We start from the raw sequence: 18,768 nt of genomic DNA, 5'->3' as shown, positions 1-18,768 counted from the left end.
ACCCACAGAGGCGACAGGTAACTGACCGTGTCTAAAGGTGTCCCCAATGAATTATACTCCTTGGGATGCACCTGTGACTTGTGCTAACCAGTAGAATACCTCAGAGTGAGGCTGTGCCAGTTCTGGGCCTAGCATTTAAAAGGACTGGCACAGTTTCTGCTCCCTAAATTGTTAACACTTGTTTGAAGAGCTTGACTCACTTTACAAGAAGTCCAGCTCCCCTGTTGGAAACATCCAAAGGATAGACCACTTGGAAGCCATGTAAAGAGGAAAAGAACTGAAACCACATGGAGAGTGACAGAGAACCAGCTGTTTCAACATCTCCTGAAGCCTTCTGGTGACTCTGGCTACAGGAGCATCTGACTATAATCTCACTGGAGAACGCAAATGAAGTTAGCCTTAAAACCACCCAGCCGAGCCCAGTCAACCCACAGAATCATGAGAGAGAGAATTAACTTGTTGCTTTAAGCATTAAGATCTGGGGTGGTTTGTTCCACAGAAAGATAACCTCACCAGTGACTGTTCCATGTGACTTCCAGGAGGCCAGAAAGCTCCCCAGTCTCTCAATGTCGATGGTGTCATTGGATGCCAAGTTCCCAGGGAAGGGAGTGCAGAAAGGGGAAGTCATTAAGGAAGGGAGAGCAGGAGGTTGGGGTCACCTTCAGGGGACTGAAGGGAGCCTCAGGGACTTGGCAGTCCCAGCAGGAACAGTTGCCTTTGGGCGAATGGCTCCAAGGCCGTTTTGCAGGTTTTAGCTTTCCCTTAGGCGAACCCATGTTTTGAAAAGGTAAACCATTGTAGTGCCAGCTAGAATGAAGCCAAGGTTACACACTCATTTCTCCCATGGTTATTTTGGTTGTGTTCCGTGTCTAAAGACCCCTCACTCTGACCATCAATAGGTGATTCAGTTCCAAGGGAGATCAGGCCAGACTCACAAGTTGGTACAACTGCGTCTTTACTCATAGAGGGTCAGAAAAATCATTGTTTGGGTAAGACAGGGTACTTTGAGCACTCATTCTTACATATGGTATGATTTTTTTTTTCTTTCCATGTTAAGAAAAATGAAACATTTAAAACCTTGTTTCCTTTACTCTTAAATCATAGGGATTTTTGTTTGGTTTGGTTTGGTTTTTTAAAGGTAGGAGTGAAAACTATCCAGGTCTAAAAATGGTTTTTTTTTTTAAAGTAGTATCTTTTTTATTAGTGTGTGTAGGTTTTAAAAGAACTATAATGAAGCATTGCTAACTACATAAATATTACTTTACATAGCATTTTTAATCATTGTGAAAGAAGCCATTTGCTTGTTGGTTCTTGATATTTTTCCCATCTATATTCAGATCAATTAAGAATTAACAGCTATCATCTCACTGAATTGTAGCAAGGAGTTTACCTATGAAAGTTTCATATATAAAATTTTATTCTCTAATAGAAAAAAGGGAAAATACCGAAAATTATTAATGTTTAAAAAGCTATAAAATACATTGCCTGCTCTAAATGGTTTGATAGCTTTACAAGTCCTTCCTATGTCTTCGAATATTCAATTCTAGTAAATATCACAGCCAAAGAGCTCCAAGCGAAGTGCAATACTTTGATTCCATGTTTTAGGAATGATGCGGATGAACCTGGACATAATGGGTGGGTTGAAAGAGTTCTTCACGTGTCCTTTGATATTATTGTTTCCTTCAAAAATCTGAAAGCAAAATATGAGAAGGTCTTTAAAAATGATATCGTGGTTATAAAAATCTTACAGATCATTTTCTTTTCTTCTGCAATTTTCGTTCAAGCTGAGGGCATTACACATACAACATCACTGGAGATGGTCTTTGGCCGATTATGAAATCCCATGCCTAACAGACCTCTTTAGGGATTCTACCTCCCAGTGATCTGGGTCAGAAAAACAGAGAGATCTGACCTTGCTGTGAGGTGTCTGGGAAACCATCTCTGCCCTTAGCGCCTCAGTAGCTATGTGTGACTTTGGGCCAGTCTCTTATATTCTCCAACTCTCCATGTCCTCACTGGTAAATAATAAAAGTTTACCCCACAGGAGTCGTTACAAAGAGTTGTTTAAGTATATAAATATGTGACAAGTGCACAGTGAGTGACAGATAGCTTTGACTTATTCTTTTTGGCAAATGTCTTCTACCCTCAATTGAACAGCGTTTTATGACTTCTTTTTTTCTTTTTGCGTCCTGGCAAGTTCCCTGAGATCTACCCAGAGCAGCAGCTGGGCCACTCTTTGTTCATGACACTGATGCTTACTGGGCTGTAAAGACATCCAGGTAAGACACATAAAACCAGCCAAACCAAACGACCCACCAGACAAACAGCCCAGGAGTTTAAAGAGAGAAGGTTCAAATGCATTCACCAAGGTAGGTGCTGAGCCCATGATGAGCATTCAGTAAAGGTCACCCCTTCTCCTGTGTTGTCCTATTGGCTCCAGCCTGGTTTCCCTTCCTGGAATATTAGGCTCATCTCCCTGATTTTTCCCTAGTAGCATTTTGAAAACACATGGCTGGGGATTAAGGAGCGTAATGGAGTAGTTCATCTTGCAAGAAATTGGGTTCCTCATCGGTTAGGAACCTCATTGTCTCCTGCTTTAATAATATGACACAGAAAGCTTTATGGCCGTGGGTATTTGCTCAGTCAAGAACAACAAGCTGACCCAAGATAAGCTAATATGATGCTATTTCACAGTGGACGTTCCCCCAGACCCCCGTTATGGACGACATGTTTGTGTCCCCGTCAAATTCTCACTATTTTGCAGGGGCTCCATCTCCGCAGAAAGTTAGCCTGCGCATTATCTGTCTTCAGAGCAGCTCCCTGCGGAACTGGGGTTCAGACTTCTTAGAGGGGAGGTGCATGTCTGTGCATATTTGTCAAAAGCAAGGAGCTCTTTGCAAAGGTAAGGCTGTCTCTCGCCAGAGCGGGATGTGAGTTGCTTTGCTGTCGCTTTGTTACCTTGGCCACCATGGAGGACCCCTGCCTGTAAGGCTTCCATTCCATGCCCTGGTCACTGTACTGGATGCTGTAGCTCTTCACGTACATCTCGGAGGACAGAGACTTGCAGCCCTGTGTTACAATTGCAGTTATCTTCTTGATTTTGAGCAGATCAATTTGTAACCACTGTTGGTGGTTGTTTGCCTGTGAAGATGGTGAGGACACATGAGCAAGGCCGATGTTAAATCCCCCACTTTTTAGACCAAGATACTCAGAAATGTGCAGAATTCAAAAGCTTTTCCTATCTCATCCCTTAGGATTCTCTGTCCCTTAGAGGACTTCCCTGTTCCTTCTTGTTTGCTGTCACAGACGTATATAAACGTTTAGTGGTGTATTTCATATATCGTACAATAATGGTTTACTTGTTTATATCTCTTCGAAGGCTGGGATTTATTGTGTTTTGTTTCCAGATACTTAACACAATGCATGGCACAGAGTTGGTGTTCAAGGAATATTTGCTGAATGAATAAATAAATGAATCTTACTTGAGAAAAAAAATTAGATTGCTAAATTATCTGTAATATTATTCTCTTAATCAAATTTATTTAAATGCCGTGATGATATTGCGGATGGGTTATCTGGGAAAGGACTCTTTCCTCTCTCTATTTAACCTCATTTAAAAAAAGTCCCACTTTTCTTTCCCTTGCTTCTGTCAGCTAGGAGGAGTCCAGTTTCTTCTTCTCTGATATTTCAAACAAATGTAATACCCGAGAGACCTAATAAAGCCATGACTAGGATCTGATATGGTACAGGGGCTGTTCTGTCTCTGGCCTAATGAAATGCTTAATCATATGTTTGCTGACACATATTGGAGAAAGAGGGTCAGAAGGACTAACTGACCGATTTTCACCCTTGGGAGATTAATCATGCCCCATAGTCTCAGTCAGTCCTACATGAAATAACGAATATTGATCTATTTCTTTAACATCACTTATGTGTACATGTATGTACGTGTATATATTGATACACAGATATATGTGTAATTCATATACTACATGTATTTTTAAAGCAGATTAGTTGAATTAAAATTATTACATTAATTAATTTTTGTTAATTTTGTAGCACTCTCTAGTGACATTTGGTGATTTCTTAGTGTATCTTCAGGCTGTCTGTATCCAGTCCAGGTTGTCCTGGTGACACAGAGGTAGGGATCTAGAGAGATCGGGAGGCATAATGATCTTTCATAGACATAAAACAGGCGGGCGTGCCTCCGTTTGCATGTGTGCCTGCCTAGGTCCAGCTGAGATTTTTAACCTCCCTAAAGAGACCTCATAAAGACACTGGATTCTAATAGGAGATTAAGTGAAACAGTTCTGATTTAGAATTCCAGATTTAAAATGGTGACCTTAAAAATTAGAATTAGTATTTCATCTTTGAATCCATTATTATATCATGAAGACCGAGAGCAAATTATATACAGAGCAAAATTTTTCAAAAAGCTATAATACAGGGTAGGGTGACAAAGTTACCTGGAAAAAAATTGGATGATATCCTTTCTCCTTAACTTTTTTTATTTATTTAACATTTTATTTATATAACTATAGAAATGTAATATAGTATCACATTATTACTTTTATTATTTTAACTTCTTTAGGTCTCTGTTTCTCCCTCTACAAAATTGCAAAATGAGGTATTTGGGTGATTTCCAATGGTGGGAGGACCACTGATCTGTTTATCGGGAGAATGGGCTTCCTGATTCTGCCACCAAACTAAGCTAAAATGCTTTAATCTCCTTCATGTTTAAACTTAAAAGGAAAAGTCTGGACCAGATGCTTAGCAAACCCCTTGCTGTTCTTACATTCTATGAGACTGTGACAGACCAGAAATGAGTTTCGAGACACAGATATCTGTTCCCAAGACTATCTGTAGGGGGTCCAAGTTCTTCCATTTTCTCCATTCCTACCACAACTCCCCTTCTGTTGCTGGCAGCCTAACCTACGGATAGGACCTGGAATTCTATAGAGTCCAGGGAACTGGAACGCAGGTGTCTTAAGGAAGAGACAGAGGAGTGTAGAAAAGAGGGAAGGGTTAAGCTGACTGGTAGAATCATTCTGAGCTCTGATGCCATTGTGATTTTTTTAAGTCAGTTGAAGAGTGAAATAAAAATGTGTCAACTATGAACTGTTACCCTAAAACTAAGTCACTGGAATTATCCAATGGGTTATTATCTGGACAACAGAACTCTCTGGAGGATGCTTATTAAACTTAGGCCACGGATCTATAACCCTGGTTTTGCAACATTTTGCCATGCCTCCAACTGTCTAAACGAATGTCACAAAGTTCTCAAAAAATGGGAACAAAAAAAAAATTTAAATAACACTACTATGAAAATGAAAAGTATTGGGGTGCCTAGGTGGCTCAGTCAGTTAAGTGGCTACCTTCAGCTTGGGTCCTAATCTCAGGATACTGGGATCGAGTCCCGCATCAGGCTCCCTGCTCAGTGGGGAGCCTGCTTCTCCCTCTCCCTCTGCCTGCTGCTCTGCCTACTTGTACTCTCTATCTGTCAAATAAATAAATAAAATCTTTTTTAAAAATTAGGAAAAAAAGAAAATGAAAAGTATTGCTAAATTGTGGGAAAAAAAAGTATTGCAAATCTAAATCATTTATCACTAATATGAGTTGTCTCAGTTAGGAGCTGGCCAACTCTAGCCCAAGGGCCATATTTGGTCCCCGGCCTGTTTTTGTAAATCAGGTTTTATTGGAACACAGCCATGCTCATTTATGTACTGTTCATAGCTGTTTTCCTGCTACAAGGGCAGAGTTGAGTAGTTATGACTGAGAATGTATGGCTCACAATGTCTAAAATATTTATGGTCTGGTCCTTTGTGGAAGAAATTTGCCCACACTTGATAAAAATCAAAACTAGATCAAGAACCACAGACATGATAAATAACGTCTCTGAGCCAAAGTCAGAGCTAAGCTATCAAACCAGCGGACATCCTAGATTCTTGGACCTAGGATCACAACCGGCAGAAATGCGAGATTATATTCTGACTTCCCAGGACCCCTGGTTCCCGTAGTGAGGGTCTGTGTTTCCTTCTGGAAGGTTGAGGGAGCTCCGTTCACAGGCATCCTCTACCTTGGCTTGCCAGGCGTTCACACGACCCTGGGCATTGAGACGGGCACGGAAGGGTTCCCAGTAATCTCCCCACCAAGATTTTTTGAATGAGGAAGCTGTGATTTGCTTGTTTTCTATCTTTCCATTTTCCATACCCAGTGGTGCGGAGCATCCTGTCAAGAGAGAAGTAATGAGATTAATTGTGCACCACCACTCTGCCCTGCATGGTGTTTCTCACTTGCAGAGGGGACAAGAAAAAATATCACTACCAAGTCACAACAGAAACAACCATTGTCACCAATGATGTTATTGCCCAAAGGCCAAATACTGCTTTTAAGCTCTATGTATATTACTAAGTGAGAAAACCAAAGAATAGCAAGAAAAAGTAACCAACACTTAGATTCAGAAACTAAATTGGAGCCCAGGAAGTCTGACGCATGTTCTGAATATTTAAACCCATTTTCCTCCTTTGGAGAGTCATGGAAACTTCTGCCTTTTCTCTGAGGTAGAAAATACTCCCTCACTACCTATGTACATAAGAATATATCCTATTTCTCTTTCTAAAGAAAAAGTTACAAAGAAGAAGAGTGAACCCTTGGAAGTCATGCTCAGTAGATTGTTTTCAATCATGGAGGGTGATTCATGTGACACAGCACCGAGACATCTGCCGAGGTGCGCGGTTGCATGTTAGTCCTCAAAGCTGGTCGGGGAACGTGAGAACACAGCTCGTGAGTGAGCCCAGCCGACAACCCGTCACCACCGTCAGCTCCGCGATGCTTTGTTCTTGTTGGTAAATCATGCTGACATTTTCTTGAAGTGATATCTCTCTCAAAGAAAAATGACTTAAAAAAAAGAAAACCTACAGCTAACTCTGATTATATCAAGAAAATGAAGAGGTTTTTTTTTTTTTTTAAGTCATGCTTCTTGAATAGAAAATAGATGTTTTGAATAGGTCAACGGGGACGCCTGGGTGGCTCAGTTGGTTGGACGACGGCCTTCGGCTCAGGTCATGATCCCGGGGTCCCGGGATCGAGTCCCGCATCGGGCTCCCGGCTCCATGGGGAGTCTGCTTCTCCCTCGGACCTTCTCCTCGCTCATGCTCTCTCTCACTGTCTCTCTCTCTCAAATAAATAAATAAAATCTTTAAAAAAAATGTTTGAATAGGTCAACTGAGTTGAATGTCATATTTTAGTTTGACTCTCTGATCTGAACAAACTACCATTTACAACATATACTATATAGAAAGAAACAAACAGTGACTCTATTGCACCTTTGTTCTATTTAGTTGAATTTTATTATGGCCATTTATGATTACTTCAACTTACTTATATTACCGGTCACATTATATTCCCTGAAAAACAGCAGCTTACACAGAAAAGACTTGAGTACCTACAGGGAGCACCAAACGGAGTATAGAGTTCAGTCGAGGTTTCAGGAAGTTGGGGGTGCCAGGGTGGTTCAGTCACTTAAGCACCCAACTCTTGGTTTTAGCTCAGGATCGTGAGACCAAGCCCTGCCGTGGGCTCCCTGCCGCCCGGGGAGGCTGCTTGGGATTTTCTCGCCGCCTCTCCGTCTGCCCCTCCCCGTCAGCGTGCTCGCTCGCTCGCTCTCATGAATAAATAAATCTTTAAGAAAAAAGTTTCAGGAATTGGTAAGTAGTTTAGATCTCAAAAACATTCACTGAACATCTAACACAGGCCAGTAATGTTGCTCAGGACTTTCATTAAAGTCTGAGTGTGACCTGTAGGACTCTGGAAGAGTCAGAGCTAGTCTGAATCTTAGTTCTTATTGAAATTGGCCAATGGCAGTTATTCTAAGCGACGGCCTCTCCTTGGAGGGTCATGGCAGTGTCCGTGCCACGCTGGCACTGTTTGGAGATGGTGCCCGCCCACTGGCTGGTAGAACCAGTCTTGCTCTAGGTCACGATGTAAATGAGAGTCTGCCTGAGCAGAACCTGTTTCACCAAGATTTTTTTGAGGCACCTCAGTGACTGAATAGAACTACTAATTCTATCCATTCCTCTGTATCTACTAAAGCTTGATTCTCTGAGAGGCAGCAAGACAGTAATGCACCTTAGCGTCTTACCGTTAACCTCACAGCCTAGCAGCTCCAACCGAAGGGCCGGTCTGTTATAGAATCTTGTTGGAGAGATCCTAATATATCTAGCCACGATAGGTGGGTCAAACCGATTCTCTTTTATCGTAGAGGCATCTGAATTGCCATCAAAATACTAGAGGAAAAGAGGAAAGCTTAGTTATGGAACAATTCTCTATGAAGTGGTTTTATAATAAAGTTTCAGTTTAACTTAATATTGTCATATTAAGTTTTCAGGTGGCCTGAATTAAATCACTTGGTCTTAAGAAACTGGAGATACTTTCACTTCCGGAAGGTGGTGTAAATGTGCCTCGTCTTGTTCCTTCTGCTAAGTGCAGCTAAAACACAAGAAGCCACTGAAAGATGAAGAGAAGAAGGCAGACCAGCTAGGGTTCTCGGGACCCAAAGAACAACATGGTAGTTAGTGGGCTCCCTGGGTTTCACTTTTGTCTCATATATCCCAGACTGCGAAGTGAAGAAACCAGCAACCAGGAAACACCAACAGATACAGACAAAAAAAAAGCTCTGGTGAAGGATTCTTTTCTCTAGCCACAGGACCAGGCAAGGGCAGTCCAGCAAGCTGGAGAACGTTCAGACAATAATTGCTCAACTTCTAGATAAACATCAGAGAAAACACCATGGCCCCTCCTCCACCCAGAGCAGCAAAGACCCAGTGGGGAGCCTAGACTTCCATGCTCGTAAGATCGTAATGGGTTACCCCAGCACCCTCACCAGGACTGTATTAGACAAGGTCAAATAGGAACTCAGGACTTTCATCCCCACCGGTTCCTAATAAGGCTCCCACCACTGTGTATCATGGAGTCTCTCCCATTCCCACCCAACAGCAACGAAGAGTGGTCCTCCTGTGGGGCGACCCTGGACTTCGAAGCCCACCTGGCAGGCGTGAGGTGGGCCCCAGCCCCTTTCCTGGCCAGAGCAGTCAGAAGGAGCAGCTAAAACAGAGGGTAAGAACAGCAAGACTAAAACCCAGAACAATAACAGACAGACCAACGAAACAGAGCCAGTCCTTTGAAAAGATGAAAAAAGAGGCAATTATCTAGCAAGAATGACAAAGCAAAAAGAGAGGCATATTCACCAATATCAGTATCGCTGTAGACCCTGCAGACATCAAAAGCGTAGGTGAATACAACACCGACTCTATGCACATAAATTCAACAGCTTAGAGAAAATGGATCGATTAGAAAAATACAATCTCAACTTATCCAATAGGAAATAGATAATGTGGAGGGCCGGTAACTAATAAAGAAATTGTATTCATAATTTAAAAGATACACTATGGAGTATTATGCCTCCATCAGAAAGGACTAATACCCAACTTTTGTAGCAACATGGACGGGACTGGAAGAGATGATGCTGAGTGAAATCAGTCAAGCAGAGAGAGTCAATTATCATATGGTTTCACTATTTGTGGAGCATAACAAATAGCATGGAGGACAAGGGGAGTTAGAGAGGAGAAGGGAGTTGGGGGAAATTGGAAGGGGAGGTGAACCATGAGAGACTATGGACTCTGAAAAACTATCTGAGGGTTTTGAAGGGGCGGGGGGTGGGAGGTTCGGGGAACCAGGTGGTGGGTATTGGAGAGGGCACGGATTGCATGGAGCACTGGGTGTGGTGCAAAAATAATGAATACGGTTATCCTGAAAATAAAAAATAAATAATAAAAAAAAAGATTCCTGGAAAAGAAAGCTCTAGGCCCACATTGTTTCTCTGGTGAATTCTACAAATATTTCAAGAATTAACACCAATTCTAGAAATTTCTCCCTGAAAACAGAAGACATGCTCCCCAAATTATTTTATGAAGCCAGTATTACTCGGATATCAAAACCAGAGAAATACATTATAAAAAGGAGAACTGTCCACCAATATTCCTCATGAATATAAGGGCAAAAGTCTTGAAGTAATGAATTCTGTAACTGTAATCTGTCCCTCTCTCCAAGACAGATTAGTAAGGGCTGTAATTAGAGATTTTCATGATCTGCTCAAAGGGATACTGTAAGTAACGTATTACTAGAGATACCTACTGATAATACAGACACTAGTCAAATAGTAACTGATTTGCAGGAAAAATGAAACAGATTCAGCGTTCTCAGCGTAGTAACGGCAGACCGAGCCCTTCCATTCAGAGAGCTCTCTTTGGAAGGGGACTAGGGAGGAAGGGGAGTTGGGGCTGGTACACAGGGGTTTGGGGGAATAATCCTGGCTGAGCTTCCGAAAGAGGGGCAGGCCTGTCGCTCCTCGGGCGGGGAGCGAAGGGCAAGCCGCTGCCCAGACCAGAACTGGCGTGGACACCGATACCTGCTTCCTTTCGGGTACACTGAGACAAGGAACAAAATACGATGGAAAAGTCAGTAGAAACAAAACTTCAAAGCCTGTTTTTAGCCTAAGCTCCCGAAGGGCCAAGACCCGATGTTCCACTCTGCCGTCCGCCGTCTGCCTGTCTGAGAGGTCTGGGTATCTAGTTTGATCCAGAAGTGAGTTTTTGGTGGAGTTTTGAAGTGTCGTAAGTCAGGCTCATCCTTTACTCTGTGGTGACAGACCCAGGCTACACCACTTTCCTTCCTAAAGCCTAAGGAAACCATTTGCATTTCTATCTCCCAGAAAGGTATTTTTTAAAAAGACACGAAGACAGGCATAGTCACAAGCAGCCTAGGGAGCCTAGGGTGAGTCTAGGGAGTGGGAAAGAAACGGGCGCACAGACCATCACGTTCCTGGTGCTGTTCCCCTTGAAGATCTGCCAGTTCGTGCGGTCGGAGCTGTACGCCACGGAGAACTGCGTGGTGTAGTAGGACTTCAGATACTGCTTGGCCCCTTGAGTCTGGATCCCCGTGAGTACGACTTCCCTCTGCATGTCCACCTGCCACACAGCAAAGCCATTACGGACTGTCCTTGTCAACAAGTCACACGCTGCTTCCGTGATTCACTGTGCAGCCGGCTTTCTTTGGGACTAACCACCCAAGGTCTTAGTGCTAATAAAATGGCCAGAAACAACCCACATGTGAGCATGGAGGACCTGGGCTTGAATCCAAGTTCAACCACTTACTAGACATTTGGCACTTAATTAGGCCTGCTCTGCCTTAGTTTCTTCATCTGTAAAAAGGATCTCTAGGCTGTGACTAGCACTAACCTCATAGGGTTCGTTTTGAGTATGTAAAGTACTTAGGGTAGTACCTAGAATGTTGCAAGAACAACAAGGAGAAATTATTAAACCACTGTCATTTTATTAGTATGGTGCTGTAAATATTAATAAGGTTAATAAGATATACCTGGATCCAAGGTTTAGTGTCAAGTTCTGGTGAAGGTTTCTCTGTGATCCAAGCATTATATGACCCACCATTGTTTAATCTTGCTAATCTGGGTTCCCAATAACCTAAATCCAAAAAAGAAAAAAAAATTATTATGAATTAAAACAAACAGACAAACCAAAAGCATATAATTGGCCATTTCCCAAGTAAATTTAGTCCCACTGGATGGCCAGACCTCTGCAGGGTCTTCTGCTGAAGTTAGGAGACTGGGCTGTTGACACAAGGCCTCAGCTACGAGGCTCGTTCTCGATGGTGAAATCTTCTTGGCTTCAGTCCGTGCTTGGTCAGCTGTCAACCACCGCCCACCCCCTCTCCTGCATACAGGTTCTGTTTGTCTTTTCTCAGTTATGTTGATGTGGCTGCTGCCCAGAGTGCTTGCCTAAGGGGAGGACGTGGGAGGGATTATGGGAGCCTCCTGATCCCTTCCAACTGACCTCTTGGTCTTAGGAAGGGTTTTGAGGCAGAGTGAGGAAGTTTAGAAGGAGACCCTGACACCCAGTGGGTGGTCAGCAAAGTCCTTGAATGGTTGGCACAACAAAGAACCCTACTAGTGGGGAGAGTAGTATGGGGCCAATAAGACCTTGTGAATCTGGCTGGAATATTATGTTTGTGATCAAACCTGGAAAGGGATGAATGGGGAGGGTTTTGAAAATGGGAACATGGTCGTAGGAGTAAGGGATCCCCTCCTTGCTCAATCCCTGCCGAGAGGCTGGGCTGCCTGGGTAGAGATTCTGAGGAGCCCTAGCTCTTGGTCTTCCCTGAGACAGACTCTATGGGACCTTATACATTAGAGAGGATGTTAGAGCCTATTATACACTCCTTCCTCTACCAGATGAGCACCTCATGAGCAAAGCCCAGGGAGGAGCAATGACACGTAGATTCGACAGGTAGGGGTTGTCATGGGTTGTTTTTCAGGCTGTACACTGCACAATTGTAGGAGATGGCTTCCAAAGATGATGATGCGACCACTTACCCAAATGCTCAGAAGCCTTGATCTGTGAATCAGCTATGATACCAGTGCTTAGTCCCATCGGCATCTTACATTCTAAAAAACAGACAAAACACACACACACACAGAGCAATGAATAATTTTTGCTTAGAAAATACATATAACTGTGTGAAATCTCCATGGCAGGAGATCATACCTCTGGTGGGTCAGTCATTTGATAGTTTCACTTCGCTTTGTGGCACTGCCTTAAACATGTCTGGTTACATTTAGTGCTAGTACTAGCAAGACTAGTGATTGGTGCTAGTCTTTAACAGAGTGACACCCTAGAGGAAAACCATGGAGACCCCAAAATTCAACTAGTTTTATACAGATTTCCATCTGCTCGTATCTTAAAGTAAGTCATTTTACAACCTTAAGTATTACCCCCTGTAAGTCTATGTTCTCAAAAGTTGACCTGAAAGTTACAGAGTTATTTATATCATGATCACAAAAGAAAATGCCAGCCACTGAGATGTCTGGATGTTGACACAGTGCTTGAGGATTACGTATTAAGCAAATATTAAATAAATGCTGGCTGGCTGGTTGGCTGGGTAGATGGGCAGATGGAAATGATTTCTCAAATACTGGAACGCCAAGTTCAGAGACGATCCCAGTTGTTGCTGAATTCCTGGTATCTTTTCCCTCCTCTGGAAAATTTCTTACATTCATTTCCCATGAATCACACATCATGAAGGAAGCCACTTTATATTCGTTCCCCAACTGAGAAGAATGCCTTTGGGCTGAAACACGGGGTTTAAGTTTCCTTGAAGACTGATGCTTGCGGCACCATCGGAGGATGGGTCAGAATGCATCAGTTAGCAGTTAGAATAAAAGCATTATTGCCCCTGTCATGAGGAGTCTCAGAGTTCCTTATTTCCAATCTAAAAGTTAGGAATGTTCCAGCAGGGACCGTCCTGCTAAAAGCATCACGTGGTTCTTGGGCGGTACCTCTGTCTATGATGAGAAACGGTGTTTGCATCCCTGCTCTCTGGTTTTCTCCAACCTCTGTGTCCAGCAGCCACCAGCCAGCTTTTGATGCCTTCATTTCAAGAGTTTTAAATGAACCTAAAACAGAGAGTGAAGGACAATATTACACACCCCTAATGAACAATATTAGTTGACAGCTATCAAAGAATCCTAAAATCCCTGCATCACAAGAGGCTTTAGAAAAGAATTTAAGAATGACCCCTTTCTCTTAGGCAGGACTAGAGGTGTAACAAACAGATAAAAACAAAACAAAACAATGACACACACATTAGTAAAAGCAACTTCCCCAGGACTTAAAAAAATCTCCAGCACCCCTTACAGGAAAGAAGCTCTCATACGAAGTTAGAAGCTAAGTCATACACAGCACAGCTGAGCCCTAAGGATGAAAATGACCCGGAGCGACTCATGACTAGGCCTCAAGAAAACTGTCCCTGTCTCCTTTCTCTCCCTTCACTTCATTAGTTTTTCCCTTTTTTTATAAGAAAATTAAAATCAAGCATCCTTCTCCCACGTTTTCAAGTCTTCTATTAAGTTTACATAGTTGAGTAGAGAGACGCATGAACTACTTCAGAAAATTCGCTGAAAGAAAGAAATGTCTGAAACCTCTGATCATCCACTCTGATCTTTAATGCTACCCTTTGCTAGTTCGTACTTGAATTCTGCTGACTGTAATTCATGTCTATTTTCCAGATTGTGAGTCAGAATTAATAGCCGATGGTCATCCTCCACTGTCCAGTACAGACCATTTAGATAGGAAGATTTGGACAGGGCAGCCAATTCCAGCTTCTCAGTGTTTCCGAAAGGAGGACTGATCTGGCAATCTACATCTGGTGAAGTCAGGAATGAGTTTCACCTAATCCCCTCTTGTCTCTGACTTTAATAGGGTGGGTCTTTACAGCTTAATGAATGCAGCACAGGCCTGAATGAAACAGACAAGAACGCCCTTTCCCCTCTCCCAAACCAACCCAGTCCTGTTCGGACTGCTGTGCCCTTCTAAGGCTGAGTCACACAGCAACTTCTCCACCCAAAGTACTGGCAAGGGACCTACTGCCCTCAGCTTCTCAGAGCATTTGCGGGAGATGGGCTGTTTGTTAAAAATGCGGAGGCTCAGGGTGCCTGGGTGGCTCCATTGTGGGGCGTCTGCCTTCGGCTCAGGTCGTGGTCCAGGGTCCTGGGATCGAGCCCTGCATTGGGCTCTCCGCTCTCCCTGGGAAGCCTGCTTCTCCCTCTCCCACTCCCCCTGCTTGTGTTCTCTCTCTCTCGCTGTCTCTCTCTGTCAAATAAATAAATAAAATCTTAAAAAAAGGAGAGTGTCTGGCATCTGCTGAAGATCCCAAGATCTACCAGATCTAGAGCTCCAAAAGCAAATCTTTGCCTTGGCATTTGCATTTTAACCAGCTTCCTAGACTTCCACTGTGCTCAGTACTGTTGCAGAATCAGTGGCCGCGGCGCTCATACCCCTACCCACTCCTACACCACACAGGGAGACCTACAACCCACTCGTACCTAAGAATCCTTGGCGATGACTGGTTTGTTGAAGCCTTTTCATTATTAAGGGGGGATTAGCCCGTGTGGTGCTGCAAAGGGCACACACGTTAGCTGCCTTTTTCGCACTCGGTATGCAGTCTGGGGGGGTGTGTCTGCCCAGGATCTATGCCAGAAACCATCCCCGACCCTCAGGAAGTAATGCCCAGGAGGGAATGAGGGCCAGCGATAGCTCCTCTAGCCGTTTTTCACCAGGGACCTCTTTCCCTCTTTTCCGTGCAGGTCTTTACCAGGCAGCAGGGGCCAGACCCCCCGCTGGTGCTGTCGAGTGCCGTTTTCCAGCAAGGTCTGGCCGTGAAAGTGAACCACGTGGATGTCTTGGGAGCTGCCCATGTTCAGCAGGTGTAACCTCACCCACTCTTGCTCGTACATTCTCAGGCCAGGCAAGTTGTAGATCATCCCATTAATGGCTGAAAGGAGAGAGAGTCGCAATGGGTTAGTGATCTGAGTGCGCCAGGAGAGAGGCTGCCGAAGAGGTCTGAGGCCTCCCGCCTCACGACCCATCTTCCTACCGCTCTGCCTGCCCAGTACAGTAAGGACAGTATAGTACAGTAAGGACCCCTGTGTACCCTGGTATCAGGGAGAGGCTAAAACGGGACCCCAGCTCCTCCCCTTGTCGGCCTCCAGCAGCCTCCTACAGAGCTGACCACTCTCCACCCCGCACCTCACACTTGCCCTGCTCTGTCTCCTTGACCTTTACAGGGTGGGTTTGCCTGTGCTACAGGAACAGGAAGATGAACATGAGCCAGAGAAGTGAAGTCCAGGGGTCGGAGGAAAGAGAGTGAGGGGATACAGAGCACGTCACCCCGGGGCCTCCTAAATTCAGAGAGAGCTCCGGGCAAATCTGGGAATGCGGATGACCGAGGTCCCTGTTTGTTCTCTCATTCCTATGAGAGCTCCTCTGTTCCCTTTCCCAGCGTAAATGTCTTGGGCTCTCGGGCTTCATCTGCTCTCTGCTCTGTGAAACGTATGTGAGTGTGTGTGCATGTGTGCACGTGTGTGCACACTGGCTTTTGGTTGGTGGGTGGGTGGGTTGGGTATGTTCTCAAAGAAGCTCCCATGTTAGCTTTCAGACCTTCTCTAGCTCCTCCATGTGCCTGCCATCTGCCGGGGGACAGCAGCCCACAGCTGTTTAAGGACCTGGTGCGGGTCAAGGCTCCTGATTCCTCAGAAGCACGTCCTGTCTAATCTTATGAAGACCTAGAGTCACCCAGTGTGATTCAGCTCGGAGACTGGATCAAAGTCAGAGGAAAATACCATGAAACTCATGGGAGTTTTTGACTTCTGAAGATGCAAGTCTCCAAGGCCTGGGGGACTGAGTCTTTTTTTCATAGTACCAGCTCTTCTTTTCATCAAAGATCATAAAAAGTAAGACGAATTCTCTCATATCCATGGGCGTGTTGCTCTTATCAAGGACTCCTTTTTCACAGATCAGAAGGGGACCTATCAAGCCAGAATGGATGTCTTTTTCCTGGAAGACAGTAGGAGGAAAATGCACAGATTTTCTCTTTCTCAGGATTCCCTTTGCTCTTCTGACAATCACTGATTATGTAGAAAAGGAAACCTCAGGAGCTCTGAGTTTGAAGTTTATAAATGAAGAGCTCAGTAAGCCTGGGTATCTCTGATCATGGGATCCCGTGGCACTCATAGTCCCTTCCTCTGATTCGTCCTTGATCTCAGCATGGCAGTAATGATAATATCAATGACAGTATCAATGCCATTATAATTAGTATTTATTGAGCATCTACTATTATAGCAAATATTTTGCTGGTAGTATCTTATTTAATTCAGATAGCACTCCTATAAATTAAAAATAAGCTCACTTATTAAATATACATTACCAAGTGCCTATTGTGTGCTATCCACTGTTTCCTCATTTTTTAACTTTAGAAACTGAGGTTGAGAGAGGTCAAGTATCTTTCCCAGGCCCCCCCAGTAAGTGACAGGATAGGAACTGAAATCGAAGTCTGTGCTTTCTCTCTAGCAAGTCCACCCAAGATGAAGGCATCTTGGCTTTGCTGCTTTTTCATAAAGAAGAGCAAAACAAAGCTATTACTTGCACAAGGAAATTGCAAAAACATGTCTTCCTCTGCAAAGTAGTCACTCTGCATGGGCTCAATCATTTCCATACCCCTCTCTCCTCTCCACGGAGCACATGCTTCTCTCTCGTGGTCCTCTGAAGACAAGTTGCGACAGACTGTTGACCAGAACCCTTACAAATTCGTCATGGAAAGCAAGACATTTAAGGAGAAATCATCTTGACCCTTCTATCTGGTGGACTCAGGTTATAAGGTGAGGCGAGTGACAAAAACTTTCAACGGATGTACCTACCGGGTTCACTGCTGAGTAGTAAGCCCAGGCCCGGCAGGCAGAGCCGGGACTCTCCGGTCCGGATCGGGTGGTGGCGTGCCATACATACGTGTAACTGCTATTTGGCTGAACAGCATTATCTTCCTTGAACCACTCAGGAGAGTCATCTTCATAAGTCTTTCCCTCTGATGACTTTTCGTAGGAAAGCCCATGGGCATGAAGAGAATATGGTCTGGATGCTAAATTTTTGAAACGAACCTAGAAGAAAGAATGACCCACAAATGTACTAAGTCCAAAAAATCCAAATTAAAAAAAGTCAGTATTATACATCCAAGCAGATTAAATTAAACCTACGTGTATATACAGTGAGATATGTTAACTGCCTACAAGTACAAGGTAACCATATATTACTTCATCTAATCTTTACAACATCCTGTGAGATAGGGCCCACGCAGTTTACCCTAAGAACACCAAAATATGTTTGTTCTTAGGCTGTAAAGCAGAAGTGTTTGGCACGTGTGACGTGACCACAGCAGGTACTGCAGATCTGAAGATAAATGAGCTTTGGGTCTCGCTCACAGTAAGTCTCCAACCTTGGTGAAGAGGCAGCGACACGTGGAGACTGACATTAAAGACCTGGGACCAAAAGGCCATAACCAAAGTATGAATGGGGTTAGACAGAATGTCTGAAAAGAGCAATTCGGCTGAACGTGCAGGAGTTTCTTGGGGAAAACAGAATTGGCCCTTATGGAAGAAACAGGAGATCCGCAGAGGAAGAAATAAAATCACGAGATCATTTTTTTTTTTTTTAGATCATTTCTTTTAAGATTATCAAATCACTTGGCAAACAGTCTCTGAAAAGAAGTGTAATTATTTGTTAACTTTGGAAAATAAATTACCTATAGCCCTCCTGCCCCTTCCACTGTTACAAAGCCTTTGGTGCTTGTGGAAATTTCCGTGATGATCTTAGCAATGCTCATGAGATGACTTACTTGGATGACATCATCCACTTCAGCTCTAATAATAGGACCAAGAATGCCGAGATGCTCTTCATACTCCCCCAAAGGATCACGTTTGGTAAAAGTGCTATCAAGGTACTTCCGAAAGACGACTTTCTTGTATATGGTGTTCTCTGGATCATCATCAATGTCTTCACTGAAATAATAATAAGAACAGTATTTGTTTAAAGGAACAAATGAAAGGCCATTCAAAGAACTGGGGGAATTATCCCTGTTTCTGAGTATAGTATCTAGCATGGCTATTTAATTAGTACTCGAGGAACAAATGAATGAGAATATAAATGAGTAAAAACTTAAGCCAATAAATATCTTTCAGATCCCCGCTCACATATCATTTCTTAGGTAAATCTTCCTATAAAACTTTATAGGTCAAATCTGTCTATATGATTCCATAAGTTTCTATAGTATTGCTATAGCATATACAGTATATTCCTGGAGTACTCTTAA

The 18,768-nt window shown here is 43.6% G+C and overlaps 1 protein-coding gene across 4 annotated transcripts in view; it reads right to left on the bottom strand.

Annotated features, from left to right (window-relative positions):
* Positions 1-938: 938 nt before the first annotated feature.
* The window catches only part of F5 (coagulation factor V), a 65,935-nt gene continuing 48,105 nt past the window's right edge, over positions 939-18,768 (bottom strand). Inside the window, exons 14-25 of one of the 4 annotated variants that reach the window (XM_045087746.1) lie at positions 18,295-18,457; positions 17,324-17,560; positions 16,250-16,463; positions 15,223-15,402; positions 13,409-13,525; positions 12,446-12,517; positions 11,434-11,537; positions 10,869-11,024; positions 8,141-8,285; positions 6,077-6,228; positions 2,959-3,141; positions 939-1,690 (exon numbers count right to left, since the gene is read on the bottom strand). In XM_045087746.1, coding sequence (XP_044943681.1) covers positions 1,544-1,690; positions 2,959-3,141; positions 6,077-6,228; positions 8,141-8,285; positions 10,869-11,024; positions 11,434-11,537; positions 12,446-12,517; positions 13,409-13,525; positions 15,223-15,402; positions 16,250-16,463; positions 17,324-17,560; positions 18,295-18,457 — 1,870 coding nt within the window. In that variant the 3' untranslated portion in view covers positions 939-1,543. Of the gene's footprint in view, positions 1,691-2,958; positions 3,142-6,076; positions 6,229-7,444; positions 7,681-8,140; positions 8,286-10,868; positions 11,025-11,433; positions 11,538-12,445; positions 12,518-13,408; positions 13,526-15,222; positions 15,403-16,249; positions 16,464-17,323; positions 17,561-18,294; positions 18,458-18,768 lie in introns of those variants that run through there. The other 3 variants (XR_006608871.1, XR_006608872.1, XR_006608873.1) reach the window with 3 other exon arrangements.

This window comes from Mustela putorius, unplaced genomic scaffold (genome assembly GCF_011764305.1).
Source record: "Mustela putorius furo isolate JIRA1106 unplaced genomic scaffold, ASM1176430v1.1 tig00001451_pilon_pilon_pilon, whole genome shotgun sequence".
Taxonomy (NCBI): Eukaryota; Metazoa; Chordata; class Mammalia; order Carnivora; family Mustelidae; genus Mustela; species Mustela putorius.
This window is presented reverse-complemented; position numbering and strand designations above follow the sequence as displayed.